The sequence below is a fragment of the Pogona vitticeps genome, chromosome 9, assembly GCF_051106095.1.
Source record: "Pogona vitticeps strain Pit_001003342236 chromosome 9, PviZW2.1, whole genome shotgun sequence".
Taxonomy (NCBI): Eukaryota; Metazoa; Chordata; class Lepidosauria; order Squamata; family Agamidae; genus Pogona; species Pogona vitticeps.
Genome location: NC_135791.1, coordinates 11,326,491 through 11,354,450, shown reverse-complemented (window position 1 = coordinate 11,354,450; position 27,960 = coordinate 11,326,491). Strand labels below are relative to the sequence as shown.

Genomic DNA, 27,960 nt, shown 5'->3' with positions numbered 1-27,960 from the left:
TGACTAGTAACTTATTGGTAGTCCTAACTTCCAGCCATGCTGATCTATCCGTCTTAATAGACCACTGGATTATTGTTCTGTATCCATGATATAAAACACCAGGAAATTGTTTCATATTGCTGCACAATATCATGCCCATGTTGCCAGCATAGCAAAAGGAAGCCTGAATGTTGACAACACCATATGAGCAGGCAGTATGATCAGGATTGCCTCTCGTGCTCGTTACCATTTCTTCCATGGCATTTTGATTACTTTGTGGCTTGAAGCAGTAGATACCACAAGCACTTGTTGAAAAATAGCTCTGATAATTGCTTTGTGCTAAGGTGAAAACTGGTTAATTGATGAAAAAAGGAGGTAGGTTCTGAGATTTCTCTCTGTTTGTGATTCCTTGTGAATGGTATTGAGCACAAGAGGATACCCTGTAGACCATCTTGACTGCTAAGATGGATGTCATCAACATTCAGGCTTCCTTTTGCTATGTAATGTTTGACATCCTTTTTCCTGCTGGCAACATGGGCACAATGTTGTGCAGCAATATCAGGCCATTTCCTGGCATTATGTATTGTGGACAGAGAAGAACAAAATTCCACATCCAAATATCAGAAGGTTTTTTGAGTCTTTTTGTTTGTTAAAAATTTGAATTTCTTGATTTTTAAAAATGTAAGTATACAAAAGCTACACACAAATTCCAACAGCAACTTCCCTTATGTAAAATTATCCAGTGCTAGAGGATCCCAGAAGAGAATATGATATATAGTTGCTGTGAGAGAACAGCTTCCATTACAGCAAAAATGAGTAAACTGAGGCTATGAAACCTTACACTTATGAGAATACAGAACTGACTGGAAAACACAATGATGCTGGGAAAGGTAGTAGGGGGGCAGTAGGAAAAGAGAACGATCTAACATGATACCCTGTTGGTTTACAAGATCTGAGTAGAGCTGTTAATGATCCTCATCAGAAGTGCCTTAATGGTACATAAGATCTTTGGAGTTGTTTATTATTATTATTATTATTATTATTATTATTATTATTATTATTATTATTATTATTATTATTATTATTATTATTATTATTTAAACAATTGTATAGTGATGAGATGGATGGGATGGGAGACTTTAATAGGAGACTATGACAGGACATAGACTCCAAAGCTCTGCTAATATCAAGTACGTTCATCCCCATCTACAAAGCAAAAAAAACAGTAATTTCACAGTTTAAATGAGTGAACTTCTGAAAATTTGTTCTGGATTCATCTTCTAATATATATTTAAAATATTTTCAATATCTGTATTTTTAATATATATATGGAGCTGATTTCCCCATTGAAAATATATGTGAGAAGACCGCTTGGTCTAAAAAATCCTGAGAATATGCTTACTGAAGACATATGGCCCTTTTCCAGAGGTTTGTCACTCCATTACTTTCTTCAAAACAAACTTGTTTTATTTTACTCTTTAATGAAAATCAGCCTTTTCAGTCTGTATCTGTGACTAAATATCTCCTTCCATCTACATACAAAAGTATATGTTTGCTTCATTTCACAAATTTACTGCTGGCAAGCCTTTCCTATGCATGCTCAATCTTTTGACGAAATGACCGGTTTTCCCCTTTGAAAGGTCTTTATTGAGGATCAATATTTCAGCACCTGCAATCTGTATTCTTTCCAAATTAAAAAAAAGCAGGTTGGGCCAAATATTCTCTTACAAGAGAAGCAAAACTGGTCTTTTCAATTTATTCGATCTGTTTTAAATCTGCAGACATTTAGCATCACCTATTTCCGAAATGGGGAAAACAGTTTTACTAATTTTTAAAAATCGCAATTCAAAAACCCATTGTCTGAATTTCCTCAAATTTGGCACATTATCAGAGCGGATTCTCTATTACAAGTGTGCCAAATTATGTGCTGACCTGAAGCTCAGTTTAAAAGTTATACTTTTTTTTGGACCACCTCCATTTTTAGAATTGCCTTACAGGATTTTGATCTGTCCTGGTAGCACAAAATCACTGTTACACTCCCATGCAGAATTAATATTGTACTACATTTGAGGGATGTACTTTGGGCACTTCATGATAAGACAAGATCCTCTGGAAAAGACAATAATATGGGAAAAGTTTGGAGATAAAGACCAAACGAAAGATGTATTGACTCAGTGGAGGATATTCCTTTAGGCACAAGCAGCAGGAAATCTGCAAGAAGGGCAAAAAGGCTTCTGTTGTTAAGCTTAGAGGGGCAGGTAGACAGAAAACATATTATAAATTCAAAATGCCGTGTGATGTAACAATGCCATGCAATGTATAATGTAATAATTTAGCATAACAATAAAATAACTCCCATATCATAGCAAGGGGGGGGGAGAGAAGACCCATGATTGTTATCTAAATAGATTTGCCTCACAGTCTTCATTGTTTGCTATTCCTTTCTTAATGGCCAAGTAATGGCTCATAATGACAGGTGCTCAGATACAATCTGATTAGCAATTATTGTCTGCTTGCATGGCAGTCGTTAATATTTATCAAGGCGCCTTAAGGAATCCTGCAGAAAATGGCATTAATTCCTACACAGCATCTCAGAAATTATGCACAGGATTTCACAGGAAGAAACTGAGGACCTTTGGATGGTCAGGAAATCCCAACAGAGGGAAGAAGAAAAGGCATAATATCCCAATGAAAGCTGTGGGACAGAGAAGCTTCTAGATTCACAACCATGCCATGCTCATAATAATGGCGTGTCTGATTTACTGAACTACCATGATGTCATGAAATGTCAACAAGGATAATCCTACTTCTCACCACCTTCCGCGGGTCTTTTCTCCCTCAGACTACCAAGAAAGATGTCAAAACTGTGTTGGGTGAGGTCATCGGCTGTGCCAGTCTGTTGAACTCTACTGAAGAGTTTTCACTTGCGTCTGAAGTGCTCTCATCTACTTGGGAGGATGAGTCTGAGCAGTCTAGGCCTGCCCACTAATGAGCCATTACTTCTCCTAATGGAAAACGCTTCCATTATTTAATGTTCTGGAACAATCTTTAAGGGATCAAATGACAGCGATGATGCCTTTTTCTCCATGTCATTGATCTCTGTAGGAAACAAATAAAGTAGGAATGAGGTTGGTCTTGGAGCAACTCAGCTTTTGAGCGGCCCAGCTAGTGCCAAAAACTTTACAAAGTCTCCTGTGGCTGGCAGCCAATTTTATGATGAAAAGGGCACTCACATGGAGGTGGAAGTTCAGAGGAGCTGTATGCAAAAAGATAAAGGGGCTGGCTTCAATCGGCACCCCACTGGCACCCTGAAAGACAGCATTCTCTTTTTCTCAGATTTGTACCACCATTACAGATCAAGGGTGTTTCTTTGCCAACATACAAAACGACCGTGGCCCCTTACCCACCAAGAAAGTGCGATTACGACACCCAAATAAGGATACATATATGCCTAAAATCTGCATCTGCTGATCTATTTGGGATAATTACTATAGACAATATTACTGTAATGAGGTGAGGGCCTGTTGTGCTTCTGTTACCTTCTGATGGACAATTTTAAGGCTGCTGCTTAGCCTTGTCAACTATACAAGTGTGCAGATTTGCGGGGTTTTTTTGGGGGGGGGGTTGGACTACAACTCTCTGAACTCCTAAGACAATGTGGGAGCTGTAGTCCAAAAACACAGATCTGCACATTTCCAGTTATCTATCTTACGGCTCAATCACACATGACAAAATAATCCCAGCTATATCTATTCTGTGGTATTGAAATTGTTTTTATAAATTTCCGTTCATATGACACATAGGTAACATTAATTTGACAAGCCAATTGTCCCCCCCCCCTTGCCAGGAGGGATTTTTTTTAAAAAATGTACCAATTATGTATCACTTCAATCTTTATAATTTCAGTGTGTATGAAGGTTGCTGTTGATTTATTTACTTTGCAGAGGGGGCGGGTTTTTGGGTGCTGTGGCCCTTTCATGGCCATTGTGCTTGTACCCCTTAAAAAAATTAAAAGGGGGATATTGATAAATAACTTGTAGCAGCCACCACAACCAACAGAGAAACAACATGAATACATTGCTCAGAAAGAGATAGCCTCCCCCCCCCAGCCTTGCCAGTATAAGGAAGGAAGGGAAAGGAAGCTTGAGCAAAGAAAGGGATGTTTCCTGTTTTGAACTCTTCAAGGCAAGAAAGAAAGAGACAATGTGTTAATATATCCTCTCTCTCTCTTCTTTAAACCATGCTCTTCAAAATACTTTCCAAGTCTTTTACAACTTGCTTTCTCCTCCCAGTGCTGTTCAACAGGGAAAAGAAAAATGAAAGCCAAGAACTGAGAGGGAGAGATATGCAGGAAAATAAGGGAAAGGGAATAAATGAGTAAAGGAGGGAAGGGAAAAGGGAAGGAGGAGAGAAGAAAAAAAGGAGAAGAATAGAAAATAGAGAAAGGAATCAAGAAGTGAAAATTGAAAGGGAAGGAAGAAAGGGTTGCAGGTGACATTGTTATACATCAACTAACAGTTGGAAGTGACAGGAAAATAGTGATATCTTATGAACTTTTTAAAAAGAAAATTTTAGGGCAGAAGGGACCCCCAAAAACAGGATAACAAATTAATTGATTTATATGAGATGTCACATGTGGCATACAGAACTTGTACAAATAGCAAGAAATGTACCAGTTGAACTGACAGGCACATGAACAGGCCCAACAATATGCATATATACCACTTGACTGCATATAAAAATGTATCAATTCAAAAAAGAGATGAAAAGAATTGCTAAAACTAGGATTCTTTTGGTACCTGTGATTGGGTCCTTAATCTTTGGGTCAGACTTGGATTTGACAGCATTGCAATCAGAGGATGCTTTCAAATAGAGGGTTGCTCTCTGTAAAGCAGGACAAACTACAGAAATAGAACTATATTCCCTTTGCTGAGAATCCAAGGTCTTCTAAACACTACTACCATCTTCACTATCCAACAGGATTACAGTGATCTGTAGGGATTGTTGGGGTGGAGGTTCTTTTTTGGATTGGGAACCTCCATTCAAATGCAGTTATTTATATCTTCTGTCCGTAAAAATCTCTAGACAGGTATTTTGGTGAGGAACTAGTCAATAATTCACATGTGTGAATGCACTTCATGGCAAATTCTTTCATTGTGTGTTTTTAATGAATTGTTAACTTGGAAATAAAATTCAAGCAATCAGGAGCAGAATCACAGTACAGTGGTGCCTCGCAAGACGAATAACTCGCGGGACGAAAAATCCACAAGACGAATGGTTTTTGCGATTGCTGCGGTGCCTCGCAAAACAGCTTCTTCTATGGCCATGCTTCGCAAGACGATTTTTCCCCCAAGACCAATGCCTCACAAGATGAAAATAATTCATTCGTCTTGCGAGGTTCCCATAAGAATGCATTGCAATGCATTCCTATGGGAAACCGCTTTTCGCAAGATGAAAATTTCGCAAGACAGCGCTACTCGAGGAATGAATTACTTTCGTTTTCTGAGGCACCACTGCACATGGGAGGAGATTTTAAACCTTTCTGCCATTGACATACATTCATTAACACGCTCTACCTGTCCCCCAGTAGTTGTTATTTTAAGGAAGCTACTATTTCTTTCAGGTTCCAAAGAAGATACTGCGGAAATCAATGGCAATTTCCATGGTGGGATAAAAAGCAGTTAAAGGGGGTCTGCAAGATGTGACAGAAACTAAAAAGGGGAAGAAGGGGAAGTAAATCTTCCTGGTGATCTTCACTTTGATCCCCAGCCTTGAAAGATTTTATTTAACAACAACTGTTAAAAATGGTCATGAATTTAACACATTAGCTCGAATTCTATTGGTCATTTATACTGGCATATAGGCAGAACATTAACAGCAGCAGAAGAGTGAGCTAACATTGTGTGAGGAAGCCAACTGGACTGGCAAAGGGACAAGTAGTAAGGCTTATAAAAGCTGCCAGAGGGGACTGGCTGAGTGGTCTAAGGCAGAGGTCCCCAACCCCTGGTCCGTGGCCTGAGCCAGACTGGACCGCAGTGAGAGGCCTCCCCTCCACCGCACGCACTCACCCCCCGCACGGCTGATTTGCGCTGGTCTAAGGGATAGTGAGTGCCTCCTTGCAGCACAGTAGCAACCCAGCATGCTTAAAGACAGTTATTGCAAAAACCCTCCTCGGACCTTAAAGTACTGGATAATTATCGGTCAGTCTCTCATATTCTGTTCTGGAGTGCTGGAGTGGGTTGTGGCTTCTCAGTTCCAGGGATCCCTGGATGAGATGGATTATCTAGAGCCATTTCAATCTGGCTTTAGGCTGGTTATGGGATGGAGGCTGCTTTGGTCTCCTTGGTGGATAACCTACACCAGGAGCTGGACAGGGAAAGTGTGTTCCTGTTGGTTCTGCTGGACTTCTCAGAGGCTTTTGATACCATCAACCATGGTAGCCTTTGGGGCCGTATCTCTGGGATGAGACTCGGAGGCACTGTTTTACAGGGGAGAACCTAGAGGTTTGTGCTGGAAGACTGCTGTTCAACACCCTGGCTGTTGGTCTGCGGTGTCGCTTGGCTAATGGTAGTGCAACTGCACCACAGTTTCCACAGCAGTCCCCACTACCTTGGGAATCATCATTCCTTTCTTATATTTAAAGCAAAGCAAAAGCAAAGCGTACTGCTTCTATACCGCCCCATAGCACTTCAAGCACTCTCTGGGCGGTTTACAAGTTAATTATGCAGGCTACACATTGCCCCCCCCCCCCAGCAAGCTGGGTACTCATTTTACCGACCTCGGAAGGATGGAAGGCTGAGTCAACCTTGAGCCGGCTACCTGGGATTGAACCCCAGGTCGTGAGCACAGTTTTGGCTGCAGTACAGCGGTTGTAGGGCGGAACAATTTTAAAAGGGGGGAACCCTAAAGTACAATACAACAAAAAGAAAACAGACTCTTGAGTGGTGTGTCAAGTGTTTGCTGGGGATAGATAACCAGAGTCAAGATGGGAGATGGAATGAAATATTATGAAAACCGGGCCCTAAACAGGAGGATTCAGCACTGCTATATGCTGATGCAATTCTCAGTTCTGTATGACCCTAGGTGTATGCCCTCTCATCTGAAAAAAGCCATCATGCAGCTCATCCTGAAAAGCCCTAACTTGGTGACAGATGATCCCAACAATTATAGACGTGTTGCCAATATTTCATTTATGGGTGAGATGTTCGACGGAGTGGTGGCAAAGCAGCTGCAGACATTCCTGTAACAAGTACAGAAAGCAGTAGAAAGGTTGATTACTTAAGTGAGGAAAATTGACCATAGATCCCCAGTCCTGGCCCGCCTGCACTTGTTTCAAGCCTTGCCCTGGGTCAAGTTCAAGGTGTTAGTTTTAAGGTACAAAAGCCTTAACAATTTGGGAGCTTATTACCTGTCAAAGTGCCTCTCCCACAGAAAGGTTGCCCATTTTACCCAATCCTCCCAGGCCTTGCTGTTCCAGTGCTCGTGCCAAGGAAGGTGAAGAGGGCCTCAACTTTCTTGGTCAGGCTTTCTTGGTGGTGGTCCCCACACTTCAGAATGGCTTCCCTTTGGAGATCCAGCAGGCCTTCTACTTGCAGAGTTTTAAAAATTGCTCAAAACCACACTTTTAAAGGAAGCTTTAAAGATATCCTCCCCCTCAGTTAGTCTGAATGCACCACCTGTCACCATTATTTAGTCTTTTAGTTCGTTTATTTATCCATTTGTTTTATTGCTTTGTCAACTGCTTTCCTTTATTACTCTGTTTTGGGGTGGAATGGGAGGAGGGGAGATAGGGTTTATGCTGTATTGTAAGCCAACTCAGAGTTGTGGCTTCCGCTAAGTGGGGCAGTATGTAAGTGCTAGAAATAAATAAATAAATAAATGCATTGGCCCAGGTTATTTGATTCTAAACAACCTCCAACTGCGTTGGTATGCTGTGGCCAAAATGAGCCTCTTCTGCAGTATTTCAAGTCATTTGTATGTCTACGAGCATATAGTAAAATATGCTCCAGGGAGCTGTAACCGGCTGAGACTTTCTGGCATATAATTGCCACTTCTATTCAGATGTTCAAATGTCCTTCAAATGTTACAGAACAGAGTAGGTCAACCTGTGGCAGAACTATAAAAATACACCATTTGCTGAAACTGTGCAGAAGCAGTGCACTGAGAAACAGAAAAAGCCACAAGAACCCCACAATTATACCTATTCAAGAAAGAATTAAAGCAAACAGGATGACCCTAACTTGTTCACTGGAGTCACAATCCAACACAATCACAGGATCTGAAGATCCAAAGTTAACAAATCTGCCCTTCAGTAGCCCCAAATAGAAAAAAGAAAGAAAGAAAGAAAGAAAGAAAGAAAGAAAGAAAGAAAGAAAGAAAGAAAGAAAGAAAGAAAGAAAGAAAGAAAGAAAGAAAGAAAGAAAGAAAGAAAGAAAGAAAGAAAGAAAGAAAGAAAGAAAGAAAGAAAGGGGAAGTAGATGAGAAAACTTATGGGAAACTGTTAAGCAGCCATTTCCTCCTCTTCATATTAAAGTTCTTCCCCCTCCCCTTCTGATTGTTTTTAAAATGGAGAAGATTTAACAAATGCACAGAAACATGAATTTCTAATGAATACCCTAGGACAATAGCTATATATCAGAAATAGAGCTTCATAAAGCAGTCCCATGCAGATTCAGATAGCCACATTAAATAAATTGGATAGGCAGATAATTGAAACAGACATGCAGAATTTACAGTATCACTCTGCTCAGACCAAGATGTATCGATCCCCGGAGAAGAGCAAGCAGCACACTATATTAGACATCATATTCAACTCCAAGGAAAAGGAGAAAACCTTGTTAATCAGAAAAACAGCTGGAGTGCTTACAGTGCAGTAAAAAGCACAGCTGGAGCTACTGTATGAGGGATCAAGAAGAAAACAGCCGGAGCAATTACACCGTGGTTAAAAACAGCGGGCAAAATTACAGGTTGAAAAAAGTAGGTTAGGAATGCAGAGCTGGACACAGAGCAATTGGCTAGATTCAGCCTTTGGGTTGGAAGAAAGGGTGTCCTCAGGGTCAGCCCTACCCTTAGGGAGATCATAGCAACAGCCACCTCTGGCAGAAGGTGATGGAGAAGGAGGTAGGGAGGAGACAGACTTTGGAGAATAGATGCCCTTCTGTCATTTAAGCCGGCTGGTTTCCTTTAGGACATCACATCCTTACTGGCAGTGAAACATTATTAACTTCTCGTCCAGTTGTCTTCTCTATTTGGGAAGGTGAAGGAGATGACCTCTTTTTCTCGAGCAGCGACATCAATTAGACTGACCCTGGGTGTTCTGAAAAATCAAAGCAACTAATTCTTTATGGGCATGTTAATATCGGTGTTCTCAAGCTACCAAAGAGCTCATTTGATTATTTCCACTTTACCTTCGTAACACACATTCTGTTGGCTAATGTTCAAAGTACGTGTTCTCATGCTGTTGCTGCCATTTAGAGTACAGTACATGCAAGTTTATTGTTGATAATGCCTAGGGTCGTATCTAGCCCCGGCCTAGTCCTCTAGGGGGAAGGGACCTAACCCTCCCCATAAGACCTTCACTTGTAGTTTTTCCGTTTTCCCTGGTCTCTGAAGGCTGAAATGCTGCTCCTAAGGTTTAGTTACTGTCAGTAAGATCCTAAAGTGAAAACATACTGAGTGCTGAGAGGCAGAATGTTGCTTCCTTGCCCGCCACCCACAATTCTTCTAGAAAGTTGTGGTCCAAGATATTTGCTGCCTGGGGAGGAGCAGCAAACAACACGCACATAAAACAAAATATATTGTGCCAAGGGCCTCTTATTTTCACTCATGAAGTATAAAATCCTGCATGCACCTCTTCCCATTCCTGGCAACAAGACCAGGGCTATGACAAGGTACATAACTAACCATTTTCCTGCCCTTTGGGGACATCCCAAATCTCAGTCTCACAAATGAAAGTACTGCCCCTGCCTGGGAATAGGATCTGAAGAGGTCTCTAGTGCTGAAGTCTCAGAGAGAGCTACTGGCTAGCTCAGTGGTTTAGCTCTCTAGCAGAGGAGCCAGAGGTTGGGAGTTCCATTCCCCACTGCCTCCTGCACAGGGGCTGGACCGGATGATCTATAGGGTCCCTTCCAACCCTGAAGTTCTAAGATGATGATGATGATGATTAGCTACATATAGTTCTAGGTCTCTGTGTGAGGAGAGACAGATCAGAGAGAAGGGCTGAAGGAAAAAAGACAGATTTTGTTGCGTGTCACAGCTGTAATAGCCGGGAAACCTACCTTCTCTCCTCTCCCAAATGCTACCCACTTTTATGGGCTCAGTGTGAAGGTATGTGCATGTATGCTACACATATAGTATTTTTTTTTCAGGTGGTGCCACACAAAATGTGCCTCACTCTCAAACACACACACACACACACAGTTTCATAGTTGTTACACAAGGAGCCACTCCCAGGACATCGCAAGTGTTCATACCCTGTAACTTCAGTACAGGGCATCACAAGTGCTGATCCCCTTGAATTATACCTGTGGTTTTGACTCTGGACTCTTTAGGGAAGTGAAGTGGCCGACTTTGCAACCTTATTTAGCAGCCACCTTCCACCGGTTCCATGGTGATCTACAAAAAAACAGGGCACTATATGGCAAAGGATCTCTCCACGGAACCAGAATAGTTAACATAGGGATGGGATGGGATAACACTGAAATGAAGCCTGCTAATATCCACTACACAGTTGAGTTTTGAGCACTAACAAGCTCCTCCAGGTTAATTGCTAATACTTAAAGCTTAAACAGAAGTGTGGAGATTAATTACAATGTAACCTAGAGCTGTAAAGTCTTATGATAAAGCTCTGGATGAGAAACCAAACAATTCCCCTGTGATTAATGCTGGTATTTACTCTGAACTGGTGAAGTGGAGTTAATTGCAAATTAGGAGTGCAACACACAAGGTTCACACTCGTGTGCTTGCCTAGACTAATGCTGCAGGAACACACATTCACTGACTGTAAAACATGGCCTTCATGTGAAGAGCTATACTTGACTATCCAGTACAGGCAAAAATGTAGCTCATGATGACGAGCACAGGTAGAAGACAAGAGGGGATCTGTATAGGCAGAGAAGTCTCATTTTGGGGTCTTTCGCACTCTCAGATTCTGCCTCTGGTCATGCTGGCTGGGGAATTCTGGGATATGTGGTCCCAAAGAGGAATCTTTCCTAGATCTAGTGCAGGCTTGTCCAACCTGCGGCCCATGGGCCGCATGCAGCCCAGGTTGGCTCGTAATGCGGCCCAGTGCAATTTTTTATTTTTAAAGAAATTCAAAGTTTCAAGTTACACTGCCGGCGCTTGCGGCCGGAATGTGGCCGGGGCATGTCAGAACAGTAGAGGGGGAGAGAGGGAAGGAAGGAGTGGGAGGGAAGGGGAGAGGGGGTCTGCGTGACTGCATTGTGCCGTCCCCGTCAATAGGTGGACCCCCTCCCGGCCCCATAAAGCCACCGGAGTCGAAGCTGGCAGCCTCTGCTGTCTGAGATCGCAGCTGCCAGTAAGCGCACTAGGAGCGGGGCTGCGGAGGATGGCTAGGGCTGCCCCCCCATGCGGCCCAAACCAAATGTATGTGCGGCCCAAACCAAATTTTCATCTTCTAATGTGGCCCAGGGAAGGTGAAAGGTTGGACACCCCTGATCTGGTGTCTAAGCCAAGCCCCTCCAGTGTCAGCAATGGAAATCAGGAGTCCTTCCCCCATTCTCTCAATGTCCCTCTCAGTCATGCATAGCATTTGGAAAATGGTTAGTCAGAATGCATGAAGCAAGAAGGTGGTAGCCCCTCCTCACTGCTTCCCCACTGCGGTCCTTCCGATGTGGAGAGTAAAGTCTGAAGAGGAGAGACTCTGCAATAAGTGGTGATCCATGTGTTCAGAGACTCTAAATAATCATGAGTAAAGGACTCTTCCTCTTCAGATGTTCCCTTTCCACCTGCGGAGAACAAGAAGAGAAGGGGCAGCGGGTAGCCCTCTCCCCTCCTCATGTGTTTAGATTCATATTTCCTGAACCTCTGAATCTTGAGAGGAGCCGTATCTCTAGGCACAATACCTCAGCAGGGTAGTGGAATAGTGTGGAGTGGAGTCCACCCTTTTTAGACAGAGGTTCAATCCCTTCAATCTTCAGATTTTAAAAAGGGCCAGACACCATGTGATGAGCACAAGCTCTTGCTGCAGGATCTGCTCCTCCTTGGTATAAACAAGAAATGGCTGCATGAACCGATGGTGTCATTGAGTAGAAGGCAATGCCCCACATTCCTTTATAACAAAGAGGAGAAGCATTTGCCCCTCCAGATGGTAAGGATTTCAATTCCTGAAAAAAAAATTCAGCCACATAAGGGATTGTGCAAGTTGTAGTAGTCCAAAACATCTGGATGGACAATGTTTTCCGACCATCGTTATTGTCCTTCCCAAAACTTGAAATACAACTCTCAAAAAGGAACTCAGACTGTTATTCATTAGTTTGCATGAGTAGCACATTGTTACTGTTACAATTACCTCCACGAAAGTAATATACTCTGTTGTGTGTTGCTAATGCATTACAGTACTAGCGCTGCCTTTGAAAAATAAATGAAAATGCCTGCTGGTTTCCTAAAATAGGAAATATTGAGAATATTGTGATAAATATAGAGGAAAGCTTCCCGTAGTACTTTCTTACCTCAACATGCCTGGTAAAAAAAGACACACACACACATACAATTCAGTTGGAGATAGGGTGGAAATTGTAGTACTGAAAAAGTGCCAGGTTGGCTAAAACTTGGCAGACAAATGTTATGAGTATGAATTTCGTGAACAACTTGAACTGTTTAACAAAATGCCCTTCTATAAAACACCATCTTTCCTGACTAAGTTGAACGTGATGAGTATCAGGAATTAAAACTTATGTCAATGCATGGGTTGGCTGGAACAATTTTACTGGTGGTCCTCCTAAATGAAACGTCCGTGTTCAGAAGCAGTATGCCTCTGAACAGCAGTTACTGTGACCAGCATAAGCTTTGGTAATGTACCCTTCTGATGTAATACTAAGATACTTCCTGTCAGCTGAAGTCTAGAGATGGATATGGAAGACATTTGCCTACCAACCACTTTCATCTTGGAAGTGTGAGAAACTAAAGTTGGACTTAACACATAAGCACATGGCAACTCAATGAAAACAGACCACATTGTGCATGTGTTTGCTGCCCATTGGAGTGCCTACCTAAGATCCTAATGAATCCCTTACACATGTTCATGTTCTCTCTCTTGCAAATGGCAATACTTGCTCTTACCTGTGAACATTTTTACTGTTCCTCTGTATCTGATTGCTTTGGCTCTCTCTCTCCCTTGTACACCTGCTTTTGCTTCCTTTCTCTTGCCCATGTCCTTGCTCTCTCTCTGTCTCTCTCCCTCTCTCCCTCTCCCTCTCCCTCGCATACACGAGCACCTGCTCCCTCTCTCGTTCATTCAGTCTCTCACACGTGCAGCTGCCATTCTCTCCCTTATCCATGTGTATCGGCAAACCCAGAGTCTTGTTTCCCCTCACATGCAAAGTCAGCCTCTCGCATGCTTGTGCCTACCTATGCTATCTCTTTCTGTCCTGTTTGCACACTTGACTGTGCCCTTTCACTCATGTACATTCACCCACTCTCTCTCATGCATGCACATGTACACACACAACTGTGTTCACTCTCCAACCCATGCACTTGCCCACTCTATTTTGTGGCTAGTATCTATCCACCTATTCTCACATGCCCTCTCATGCCTTCCTTCACTCTTGCTATTTTGCATGCACACCTGCCCACCTACTCTCTCTCTCTCTTTCTCTCTCTCTTGCACATACACATGCACCCATCTATTCTCTCACGAGCACCTGCTCCACCTTGTGCACACATACACTTCCTCTCTCCTATACACAAGCCTATAATAATTTCTTGCTCCTTCACGGACTTCTTTCATGCAGTGCATCTACTCTTTTGCACGTGCCTAAGCTCTCTCTCTCTTACACCCCCACACTAATTGGCACAGTCAATGGGCAGGGATTATAGCAACTGTGGTCCAACATCCCCTGGAGGGATCCAATCATCCAACCTCTGCTCTCTTTGCACAAATAAGGAGCAAATGGATTGAAAACAATCACCTCCAAGTGGCCAGTTTTTAATTTCTTAACAGCCCTGGCGTTTTCAGCATATATACAATGAAAAATTATTTTCAGGACTAGAGTTTTATCAAAGTTTTTGTTTTATCCGCATTTTTAAGCACACTAACCTAGTTCACGTGCTGTACAGGTGGATTCCTGTAGATCTCAACAGTTATCCTTCAGACTGAATTGGCCTAGAATAGGTTTCTTGGTTCAAAAAAAATGCTGTACAAGAATGTTCACTTTAGGGGAAAGTATAAATATAAACCATCATACGAAGTCTTAAATGCAATAGCCAGTATTTTGTTTGTCTTACATGATTACAGAAGGATGATAGAACTATTTCTCTTGCTCTGCAGGCTTCCCTTTGCATGCTCAGTTTCACACTGTTTATAAGATTGGTTGTGCAACCAGCTGTGTCACTGGTCACGCAACGGGGTGCTGTTGGAGCCAACAAATGCTTACATGATTTCTGCTGCGGAGTAGAACATTGGTCAACAGATTGTATTTTTAATTTACAGGCATGCTGAAATTGCATGGAATGAATTTATAATTAAACATATTTGAAACATGGACAAAATGAAAATAGACTGAAGTAGATCCTTAGCTCATCTTAGGGCATGAACCAGGAGATCCAGCTTTCTTGGTAGAAAAAATATCAGCTAGACTTGAGGTCTCGGTAACTTATGGCATGAAACCATTGCCCAAGGAACCGTATCTGGTTATATAACCTCAAATATGTTTACATAACCTTATAACCACAAACGCCAATCAAGTGTTGTGCCTCAGTTATCCACAGAAGACCTGGGAAATTGTTCTTTGCGGTATGAAAACTACTTATTCAGGTCACATATAATGAACCACCTGCACAGAGCAGACATAAGAGGCAAGCTGACCTCTGAGCCTTTTGTCATCGTTAACATCTACCTCACAGAAGTGTTGTGAGCCTTAATTAATTGGCATTTGAGATCCACAGTTGAAAGGTGCTGGCGGAGAACAAGGCAGTAATTACAAGAATTATTGTTGTTATTGTTATTAAGCTTTGACACACTTTACAGAAAGATGAAAGGAAAAACCGTCTGCTCAGAAAAGAGGTCTGCAATGAAATATAAAGTCTGCAAAAACAGAAAGGCTGGGGGAAGGGTTGACCTTGTCTAAGATCCTGTCTAGTGTGCAGCAGGATTCTGAAGAGATGAATGAGCCACTTCAGGTACAAGTGGATGGTGCCATGTTCCAACATTCTTCTATAACTTCCTCCTTGTATGTAAAGAAAGCAAACAATTGCCCCACCTGCTTTTTCCTCTACTGGTTTTCTACTTCTGTGAAGTTTTTTTTCTCCACCAGGGAAACTGTGATTTATTTCTCTCTCCCTCCGCCTCTGTCTGTCTTTCCCTTTCTTATGCACATGAGTGGGCATGCAACCCCCCAACATCAAATTTGAAGGAAAGTACAGTCCATTCTGCAACAAATCTCTGCATGCCATTATTTCCTCATTTTGCTGCATATGTAAATCAGCCAGCAGTAAGCTTGGAGAATTTGACAACCTTTGTCTATGCCCTTCCAGCAGTCTGTCATGCCCAACCCCGCAAGCTCCTTCATTTTCATTTTTATGCAGACAATTCTTGTCATAGTCGAGTTATTTAAGTCAGATTCCAAATAACTGGAGGACAACCGAGCGGATGCTATTTCCTCCAACCCCTCCTCTTGCTGTCTTAACTCTATAACAATCCTTCCATCCCATATGCATGAGACCAGCCAATTATGATTCTTTTCTCTTCCCCGTCCTGCTTCTCCTTATCTTAGGGTTGTTACAGCAAGCTGAGCACCTGAAACACCTGAAGGCAAGCATGGGGCCGGGATGGAAGGATATATATATATATATATATATAAAGTCTAAATTGTAACTATGACAACAATACTGAATTGCTGTCCTGCATCACAGTATCGCCCCATATTTTTACAGTTTCTCATCAGTAAACTTTTCTTAAGTCAACACGTTCATCAAATTTGAGATTGGCTTTAGAGTGCTTGAACCCTAAATGCTGGTCTGACACAAGGAGAACACTGCAAAATACGTAAGCATATAAACACACTATATTTTCCAAGTTGTTTGTAGGCCCTTGCCTGAGTAGTATTATATTGCTATGGCCTTCCCTGTCCCTAAGATCCTATCTATCTATCTATCTATCTATCTATCTATCTATCTATCTATCTATCTATCTATCTATCTATCTATCTATCTATCTATCTATCTATCTATCTATCTATCTATCTATCTATCTATCTATACATACATACATACATACATACATACATACATACATACATACATACATACATACATACATACATACATACATACATACATACCCTGCCTATCTAGTTGAACGACCACTCTAGGCAGCTTCCAACATACATAACACAACATATAAAATATAACAACATATTTATACATCAATATACAGGTTATTCAAGATGAAAAGGAAAGGAAAAAAATACAAGAAAAAAGAAAGAAAAAAAGGAATCAGGTATTAACTGGAGCCTGAGTAAACATCCAAGTTTTCAATTGATTTTTTAAAATGCCCAGCGAAGGGGCCGCATGAATCTCTGGAGGAAGATTATTCCAGAGGTGAGGAGCCACCGCCGAGAAGGCCCGGTTTCTTGTTTTTTCCTTCTAGGCCTCCCTCGGCGTCAGGCTCCTCAGCCTCACCTCCTGACTCAATCGGGTGATATGAGTAGATTTTGGAACCTTCCTTCTGTTGACTGTGTGAAGAAATATGTGGATATTGGAAAAGTCTTATAAAAAGCATACTGAAAGAATTTTCAACCACCTGTCGTGTTCCAATTCAACAGGTTCTACCTGTCTGATGTGGACCTATTAAAGATGTGGTGCTTGACAGGAAAAAGAATGAATCAGCATAATAAGCCTGAGTTAGCATACTAAGTGAGTAAATACTAGGGATGGAAGGAATGCTCACTAAATTCCTTTACATGATCATATACTTCTATGAGGCATTGTAAAACCCTGCAAGACTTCCCATATTTAAGTAAGAATGAAGCAAAGAAGGAAGCTGATTTGCCTACCAAAGTCTCTGTAATTTGCATAAAATGTTTCTAATGTCCTTCCCCTTCAAAACAAACACATAGACAGCAAGCACGGAAGGACCAGCTAATGGTAAAGAAAGTCACAGCAACTCATCCACAATGATTCATGCTGTCAAATAAAGCAAGAGCCAGCCTAGCTTGCCTGATTTTTTTTTTTTAAATAACGGGCAAAAATATTCTATCCAAAACATCATTCCTGCCAAAGTGAGAAAAGGAACATTTCTGATGTTTTGATCCTTTTTCTGTGGTTTCTGATCCTTATTTGTGATGGGGAGCCAATTAAGGATTTATACTCCTACTGAATAGCAAGACCCAGTATCCTGTTGCTTTTTACCACACATAGAAAGAAAATCCTGGGGAACTGATGGGATGCTGAGGCCAGGCACATAACCAAGACACAACCAGCACTTCATAATTTAGCCATGGTGACTTCCTCAAACTCTCTTTGGCATAGGGTCCAAAAAAAATGTATGTTGGTCAAGGATTCAAAGCCAGGCTTCTAGCAGCATTGTACTCAACACCCTATATACCTGGATGAGGTGGTCAATTCCACTTCTTCTCATATTTAAATGTTTTATATCTCAAGATTCCCCCCCCCCAGATTTATTAAGGGATTTATGAACACTGAAAAGCTCATATCAAAAGGTGAACCAAACCAAACTCTTACCAATTGCTACAACTGGATTTTATTTCAGTATTATCGGAACATTACACGATTCACTATCCTCCAGCATCTGTTACCTGAGGTCAGCTGTATCATCACCTAATGCTAGGGTGACCTTTCAAGTCATGAAATCTTACTTTCCAGTGTGAGTCGAAAACGGTTCTTGCTGGCGGACGGCAAGAAAGGAAAGAAGCTGACACTCCACCCTAGTCACCAATGTAATTGTTTAATTAGCAAGCCTCAGTATTCACAGTCGTCCATCTGGTGATGGATGCTTCAGGAATCATAAGCTTATTTCCCTCCACCCTTTTTTTAACTGAGTCTGCATGAGATGACATCTGGAAGATTCCACCAGCTGCATCCTGATTACATCATTGTGAATTATTTGCTACAAATTAGCTCCATTAAGCTAGCAGTATGCAACTTCGCTTGTATGGGTTTTTAATAGGCAACTCTTCCTCAGTGCCTTTAAACACACCCGTTTCCTGATTACAGAGGACAAAGAGATCTCTTTCCCCCATTTTTCTGCATCCTATCCCCATTTTTTTTCCAAGACACAAAGACTCACCATCTTCGTCGGTCTGAAACACCATCTCTTTGCCTTCTTTCCTGCCCTCGGGATTAGAGAGAATGAGTTTGACATGGACGTTTTTATAAGGCTGTAGGTTCTTGATCGTGTAGCGGTTGACGTTCCGCTCCATCTTCACGCACTCCCGGAAGGTCTGGTTGTGGCCAGTGCCCACCGCGTAGCGATAGCAGAGGGTGACGGTGTACGTGTGACAGCGGGTCAGGTTGTAGCCCAGAGGCTCCCACTGAAGCGTCAGCTGCCTGGGCTGGATCTCAGCAAAGGCAAGGCCTTTAGGAGCCCTCATGGGTTCTGTCGTTGGAACAGAAATAGAAGAGAATGGAAACCAATGGTGCATGAAACATTTGTACAGTGGTGCCTTGCTAGACAGTTACCCTGCATGGCAGTTTTTTCGCTAGACATTGACATTTTGTGATCACTATAGCGATTTGCAAAACAGTGATTCCTATGGGGGAATTTTGCTGGACAATGTTTGGTCCCTGCTTCGCAAACCAATTTTCGCTAGACAACAATTTTGACAGCTCCCTCTGCGCTCGCAAAACAGGTGTTTTCAGGACCTAAGCTTCACAAAACAGCTATTTAAACAGCTGATCGGCGGTTGGCAAAGCGGCTTTCCTATGGCCGATCTTCGCTAGACAACTATGATTCTTCCCCCATTGGAACACATTAAACAGGTTTCAATGCATTCCAATGGGGAAATGCTTTTCGCTAGACGATGATTTCGCTAAACAGTGATTTCAGTGGAACGGATTATCATCATCTAGCGAGGCACCACTGTATTCTTGGAGACCAAGATGTTGGTGAACAATAGGAACAGGTTCAGGCTCTGGAAGAGACAAATGGAGCAGAAGCAGCCAGCCCAAGCCACCCACTGAATTTTGTGAGGACTTGAACTTGAACACAAGTATTCAGTGCAGCCTTCACCTTAATTAATTCAAAAGACTCTACATCAGACGACCAAATGCTTATTTGCTTAAAACTTTTATAGCTCTTCACTTCTCCCAAAAGGTACCCAGAGTGACATATAAACTAAACAGCAGGTAATCCCAGCCTATAGGCTTACAATATTAGTACAGACATGTACATGTAGAATAATTACTTTTCTGTAATACTGGAGGATGGCTAAAAGTTGGCTGGTTTCAGCAGAGCTGTGATGGGACAGCTCTGAGAAAGGCTGGTTTAGACTGCAATCTGTGGAAGACAGAATACGGTGGTGCCTCGCTTAACGAGGATAATCTGTTCCAGCGAAATCGCTGTAGAGCGAAATCCTCGTTAAGCGAAAATAAAAAGCCATTGAAACGCATTAAAACCCGGTTAATGCGTTCCAATGGGCTGAAAACTCACTGTCCAGAAAAGATCATCCATAGGGGCAGCCATTTTCGCTGCCTGTAAAGCAAGGAATCTGTCCAAAAACACAGTGGGGAGCCATTTTACACAGCCCGCAGCCATTTTGAAGCAGCCAATCAGCTGTTTTAAAATAGTCGTAATGCGAAGAATCAGTTCCCAAAGCAGGGAACCAATCATAGCAAAGCGAATTTTTCCTATTAGAACATCGTTTTGCGATCGCTTTTTAGTGGTTTCATTGTTTAACAAAACAATCGTTCAGTGAGGCACCACTGTACTAATTCTTGCCTGTAACAGTAAGTCAGAAACATCTACTAGATCATACAGATCTACACAGATTATGATCATTCGGTTCATAACCCTGTCTCCCACAGAGACAAAACAGATGCCTTTTGGGCGTGAATGCAGTAGCCCTCTCCTGTTACTGCTTCCCAGCCACTGGTACTCAGAGGCATACTGCTCTGAATCTGCAGGTTGTATTGAACTCTCATGATAGTAGCCTTCAACAGAAGGATCTTCAAAAAATCTGTATAATCCAACCCGTTGGCCATCATCACATCCTGTGCCACAAATCTCATAAACAAATCATCATCTAAATCTAACATAACCCAGAATTTTTGCTAATAGAGCAAAAAAATCTCTGCTAGCATGATAGCAAAGAGTTACACCATGGCTGTGTAAGTGATTGCACGCCTTTTTGCACATCTGTTTCCCCCATCCATTGTAGAACTGCTAGGGCAACAAAACCTACATTGGGCACCCTCTTTGCACTAACTCCGAAAAAGTGCAACTGCTAGTACATTTGGTCTTCTGGTAGAGCAGCTACGTGAATGGACCCAGGCCTGGATGGTGCATTCTGAAGTACTCTCTTTTTGTCTGATATGGTGGAGAGCTTGTATCATATCATATTATTCCTACATTTCAAAGAGAACTTAAATAATAGTCCTTTCAATGTATTCTCGAAGGCTTTTACGGCCGGGATCCGATGGTTGTTGTGGGTTTTTCGGGTTCTTTGGACGTGTTCTGAAGGTTGTTCTTCCTGATGTTTCACCAGTCTCTGTGGCCAGCATCTTCAGAGGACTGGAGCAGGAACTCAGAGCATGGACAGAGTTCCTACTCCAGTCCTCTGAAGATGTTGGCCACAGAGACTGGCAAAACGCCAGGAAGAACAACCTTCAGAACACGGCCAAAGAGCCCGAAAAACCCACAATAACCAATAGTCTTTTCCTTCAGAAGAAACTTTTATCTACATTTCTGATTATGACATAATCAAAACTGTCTCTTCCTATCGTGTGGGAAATGTTTGTGGTTATTCTTATGCTCTGAAGCAATTTTAAGCTGCTAGTCTGCAGCATCTACGAGAGGATGAAAACCCACAGTACTAGGAAAGCCTCTCAATATTTCAGGCAATGACAGCTCCCCCGTGTCTGTGCTGTGCCTTCTTCTAGTTAAATATTTGAAATTTTTCATAAACATCATTGAAAGAGACAGCGCAAGGTGAAAATCCAGACTTCGCAAAATGCAGCAGTAGTTTTCTATGGCGGTATAACTGGGACCAATCAATCTAATCGCCTGATTTCTTTTTTTCTCTATAATGATAAAAAATCTATCAACTTTACGAGGGTTGTTTTTCTGTCACTGTTATTTTAAAAGTATTTTAGTTGTCCACATAGAGCCTGAATTTACACTGTCATGGCAGCCTGTAAGTGGGGATACATTTCAGTAAAATTACCATTTCTATCATGATTCTTTTTTTTTACTGTTGTTAAAAATGAGAAACTGTTTCCCACAGGATTTTATCCATATTCCAAATGTGTTTTGCAGAAATCCTGTGTATGAATATACTTTGAAAGTACAAGAGACTCTTGAACTCTTTAGAGGTTGATTTCTAACCCTTTCCTATTGATGTGCATGCTGTTTATGCAGTATTTTAAATATTTTTCCATGTGTGATAGTCCGCTCTTTCACAAAAGAAAAATGCTCACAGCCGCTTTCTAATACTGACAAACACAATAGGCATTTCCATTCACAGCAGCAATATACAAGAGACAACAGCAGTCATACCAGATACAATCCAAATTAAAAATAGAACTGTAAAGACCAAACTAGACACGACTTATCTGCCCTGGCCCAGTCATTGAGCAACCTGTCTAGCCCAACCACTGCCCCCATCAGAATCTCCACCCCTGTTAGCATGCTAGCATGCTAGTTACAGTAGGAAGGAACCCCCAGATTGGCAACAATGGACATTTTCTTTTACACACAGGATATACTGTACATTTGTGGATGATTCTGATCATAGCCAAAGAGAATTGCACTTCCTCCACTGCCATCATCTTGCTCACACATACACCCACACCAGTTATTTGTTTTTTTAAAAAACCCAACCATACTACGGCAGGAATGGACAATGTTGGCTAGCAACATGATTTCTAACCTGCAGTTCCCATCTTCTCTCTTTCCTCTTTCATCGTTGGCTATGCTGGCTTCATGGGAACTGCTGTCAAGAATATCTGGAAGTTGTCCACCCAAGGAGGGCAAACCACATTATACTAATGGCCTTGGAATTATCTCCACCACTTTCTATTTTAATGTCTTTGGGAAGCTTCTCTGTCATGAAGAAAGTCTATACATAATGGAAAACTGAGAAGATCAACAGGAGGTAAAGCAAGAAAGTGTCCTCCACCATCTGAAGAAGTAGGCCACAGCCCATGAAAGTGGATGCCAAATACATTTTTTATGTTTCTGTGGTACTGCAAGACCCTTGATGTTTTTCATTTCATTTTGCTTTGTTTTTGTTACAGCAGTACAACATGGCTAATCCTTGGAAACAGGTGTTAAGGTACATGATATCTAAAGACTAAGGGTTAAACTAGGTACCACAAAAGAAGCCACATGCACTTATTCATATACTTCCTATATTTTGCTTTATAAGTAAAAACTGGTTGGACCAGTTTTTAACTTCTGAAGGGACATATCGGTGAGGGACATTGAAGTCTCCCTCACTTTTAATTCCCATAATTCGTTGTCCAAAATCCTCTCTTTCAATCTGCCTCTATTTCGATACCTCCAGTGAAGTTTAGAGATAAGGATGAAGATATAAGTTGGGGTGAACTTGGTAAAGGAAGAGAGAGTCATAAGAAAGTTCCTTAAACAACGCTGTTGTTCTTTTTCATAATCCAGTGGGAGGTACTTGAGACAGGTTGCGTTTTTGCTTGCTTGTTTATTTTAACAGAATTTTGGAAAAAGCAAAATTAACAAGTTTGCTCACCCAAGGGCAGGGTTCCCCCTCTTCCCCCCCCCCTGCCCTGCCCCTGAAAGTCTCCTCATTTTAAACAGCTACACAACAAGCAGGCATAACGCGATCCCTTCTGTTCAGAGGAGACAGTGACGTCTTATTGGATTTCACCAATGCAAATGGGTTCATTTTTTATTTTTTCAGGAGCTATCAAAAAAAAATCTACAAATGCCTCTACATGTTTCACAGAAAGAATGTGAGGATAAAAAGCTAGAATATGGAGAAAAGCAGAAGTGACATATTCATCCATCCCCACACTGGGACCTTTGAAGTTACTTCAGATTGATCTTGATTCCTCCAGTCACTGGGCTGTCTCTTCTTATTCATTTCAACAATGGCTGCATGCTGGATTCAGCAGAAGGCCAAACTAATAACTTAATTGACCTGATATAGATCAATTTGTCTGGACTGAAGTGGAATGGCCAGATTCAGTGCTGAGGTGATGTGAGGTGATTTCAATATGGAGCACAAATTGAACTGGAACAGGCAAAAATTGTTCTGGACTTCTTGTGGCTGTTTAAGCAAGCTGTCTCAAACCTATGTACAATATGCAAATCAAGTTCATTAATGCCTGCTTCATTCTTCTGTCAATATGTTTCAGCTTTTGCATAATTATGTAGTACCCAGACAGTATATTTTAAACTTGAAACAAAAAGATCCAAATTCATATCCTGACTTAATCACAAAGCTTTCCTAGTGCCCTCAGGCAAGTTGGAACCTCTCAATGTAGTAAAGTTGTTTGGAAGAAAGAAGATAGAAACCATGTAAAGCAGCCATGTACATTGTGGGTGAAATAGAGGCTGGTGATGACATTCTTATGAGATGGCTATTGTTTTGAGCCATAGTTTTTACTGAGAGAGAGATTGAGAGAGATTGAGAGAGATTGAGAGAGAGAGAGATTGAGATAGAGCGATAGAGCGATAGAGCGATAGAGCGATAGATAGATAGATAGATAGATAGATAGATAGATAGATAGATAGATAGATAGATAGATAGATAGATAGATAGATAGATAGATAGATAGATAGATAGATAGATAGATAGATAGATAGAGATAGAGAGAGAGAGAGAGAGAGATAGAGAGAGAGAGAGAGAGAGAGAGAGAGAGAGAGAGAGAGAGAGAGTACATATATGTCATATATGTGAGAACATCACAGACAGGGATTTTGGCACATTTTTAGATCCAAGTCCCAAGTCCAAGTTTGAATCTTTGTCACCAAATCCTGGGTCCCAAGCCCCAAGTCCAAGTCCGCACTAAAAACAAGCCTTTTTTCTCAGAAAAAAGGGAGGGGTGTAGGTTCTAAGTAACATGTTGCTTCCTAGTAAGTAAAAATACATCAACCTTCTATGGACATGTACTGACTGAAAAAAGACCATGAGTGAAGTCACCAGAGTGACTTAAGTCCAATTTGATAGCAAGTCCCATGACTCAAGTCTGCATTCCTGATCATAAGTATCCCTATGAATTGCAAACTTTCATTCAATTGGGCAGGGGGGTGGGGGAAACACAGGGGAAAGTGAGGGGAAATTGCAGAAACTGGAGGAAAACACAGCATCACATTTCTGCCAGAGATACAGATGAACACTTCATTCTAACCAGAAAACATCCTAGTTTATCATTCTTGGCCATATTTGAATTTTCATCACTCTAACAATCTACCTATACATCTATTTAACTACCAAAGCTACTGACATCCGCCACATTTTGCTTCCACTTCTTTTCAATATAATCGTTCTCTAAACATCCACCCCACTAGCTGCCTATTTTCAATACTCCGGGCTACACTGTAGTAGGGAACAAGATTCATAACAGAGACTGGAAATTTTAGTTTTCAGTACAGAACCCTTCAACCAGAATAGTCACTGATTATGTTGGGTGGGGGATTCAGGGAACTGTGGTTCAAGAAGGGAATTTTGCCAATCTCTGCTTCCTGTTCTTTGGTGCCACCAACTTACAGTGACCCTAACAGGGATTTCAAGGTAAGTGAGATATTGAAGGACTGGTTTTACCAATTCCACACACAGCCATGAACTTCCCATGGCTGAGCGGGAATTCAAACCCAAGTCTCCTAACTCCTAATCAGTCACTCTATCCACTACACCACACTGGGTATCCCCTTCTGCTTCCTAGTAAGTACAAATATATCAGCCTTCTATGCACATGTGTTTAGGAATAAGAGCAATTTAACTTAGCAGGATACAGGATTAAGCAGTTCAAGGAGTTACGTCAACACATACAGGTGCAGAATTTGTTCTTTGTTTGTATTGCATTGTCATCTCATTATCATAGTTTCAAACCCCTTTCCAGAAATGTAAAATGCACACAATTATAAACTAAAAAAAAATTAATGGAAATAATATATATCAGAAGCTTCCTGCTTCTCTTTTCTTATTTTTCTCCCCACTCTTCCTTTCCTTAGCATAAAATTCAACTTAGTTTCCAACATCCAAAAACTGTGGAAAATAAAATGGAACTAGATTTTTTTTTTCAGAAGATGCCTAATGTCAGAACCGAGAGAAATTCCCTTTTGGTACAAGCTCCCACAATCTCTCAGGCAGCACTGAGTCCTATGCCTTTATTAAAGAAGACAAAAAGCATTGTGACACATTAGAGACTAACAGCTATACACTAGGACAGCAATATCCATGGGGGCTCAGTTCCAGCCCCCACTCCCGTGGATACTGAAAAATGCAGAAGTAGTGAATGGTATACATAGTGTTGTCTTTGGCTCCTTCTAGTAAATTTCAATGTTTTTTTATCTAATGTTTTCAGGCAGAGGATGAGTGAATCCACAGATGGTGGTCTAGTGCAGTGGTCTCCAACCTTGGGCCTCCAGATGTTCTTGGACTACAACTCCTAGAAGCCTTCACCACCACCTCTGCTGGCCAGGATTTCTGGGAAATGAAGTCCAAGAACATCTGGAGGCCCAAGGTTGGGGACCACTGGTCTAGTGGATGGGGGGGGTTCCTACTGTATTTTAATTGGAGCTTTCATGGACAAGTCCACTTCCTTCAAAACAAGTGGTAATGTCGAGAATGGAAGACTTTAATTGTGAGCCTTGTTCTGAAAAAAAAATGAGTCTGGTTATTGTGAAGGAAAATGACAGCCATATTAGTGTACTTGCACAGACTAACATAGCTATAACTCTGAAAACTAAAGTCCTTGTAACTCAGTTGACCAAAATAGCCATTGCATGTTTTGCTTGATAACTTTGGTTGTATACAAGTTTAAATCTCAGTGTGGTTTTTTTTCTAAGTATAGTTTGCAATCAGTGACACTTTTATGGGTACTGGGTGACAAACCTAGAATCTGGGTAAAACGTGTTGTTGTTGTTTAGTCGTTTAGTCGTGTCTGACTCTCCGTGACCTCATGGACCAGAGCATGCCAGGCCCTCCTATCTTCCACTGCCACCCGGAGTTGGGTCAAATTCATGTTGGTCACTTTGATGACACTGTCCAACCATCTCGTCCTCTGTCATCCCCTTCTCCTTTTGCCTTCACACTTTCCTAACATCAGCGTCTTTTCCAGGGCGTCTTCTCTTCTCATGAGATGGCCAAAGTATTGAAGCCTCAGCTTCAGGATCTGTCCTTCCAGTGAGCACTCAGGGTTGATTTCCTTCAAAATGGACAGGTTTGTTCTCCTTGTAGTCCAGGGGACTCTCAAGAGCCTCCTCCTGCAGCACGTAGCCAATGGGTAATATGGCAACCTTACATAGTTGAGACTTTATTTCCCAGAAACCTTAGCTAGCTAGGTCAGGAGTAAGAGGTTATGAGAAACACAGTCTAAAGTACTGAGAAGGTCAAAAGATTCCCGCCCAAGAACTATGGGAATGCCAGGAATCCTCCTTTGCACAGCCCTGTCCTAAATAAATCAGGAAGGAAATTTTACTGTACTGGAAACCACCTAAAATTCCCCACTCTCCAGGGATCATTGCATACATTCAGTATGCTGGCCACAAATACATTTGGACTAGCATCCTATTGGTGAAATTCATGGGTGTAACGAGGCATTCTGCAGGCAGTTCTGACATTAGAGGAATTGCATGAGCCAGTATTCACCTAAAACCTCTGCATGTGGTGTTTTATGCTCTGGATGTCACAGCTGGGTGATTCCTGATCTACAATTGCATTGTGTGCTGCTCTGCTTTCCTTTAACTCCACTTCCCACTCTGTGCAAAGAGGGTTACAGTGAGCAATTACAAACAGGATGCTAGCCTTTGAAAAGAACCCTAGAAAATTATCCCAGGTATAACCTTGGGAAATCTTATTGAGTCACTACAATATGTTCAGCACTTCTGTTCATGTTTAATTCAATTATCTCCAGGTTTTCTCAGCAGTAAACCCCAGTACAAAACCTTCCCAGGTTACAAACCAGAGCTCAAACCACCCTTGAACCCATGCCCAGCCATGTTGCAGAACCTGTGCTAATCCAGATGTTGATAGACTATGATACCCATTATTCTTTACCTTTGAAAAGGTTGGGAGGGACTGATGGGAACTAGAGTTCAATAAAACTGGGAAAGTCACAGGTTTCTCCCCTGACCTACAACACCAGGAAATAAGGAGCTCCACTATACTGTGGTAACATTCTTCTAATGGTCAATGCACATACTGCTGTTTGGTCAGAACAGCCCAATCAAGGACCCATAGAATTAATAACAGCCTAACTGATTTTGTAACAATCTGGGCTTGGGTTTTCAGTCTCAGCGATTTCTCCATACAGGAAGCTTCTAATAAGCTCTGCCTGATTTGGAGTTAGGCCCTCAACCTGTTTTTAAACCATGTTATTTGCCTCTGGCCCTTTATATCCTTGTTTTTCAATTCCAGATTTGAGCAG

The 27,960-nt window shown here is 41.7% G+C and overlaps 1 protein-coding gene across 8 annotated transcripts in view; it reads right to left on the bottom strand.

Moving 5' to 3' along the window:
* PTPRU (protein tyrosine phosphatase receptor type U) overlaps positions 1–27,960 on the bottom strand; it is a 464,942-nt gene that overhangs the window by 189,582 nt on the left and 247,400 nt on the right. For all 8 annotated transcript variants that reach the window (XM_072979748.2, XM_072979749.2, XM_072979750.2 and 5 more), the window contains exon 8: positions 18,464–18,772. In XM_072979748.2, the coding sequence (XP_072835849.2) occupies positions 18,464–18,772 (309 nt within the window). The remainder of the gene's footprint in view (positions 1–18,463; positions 18,773–27,960) is intronic.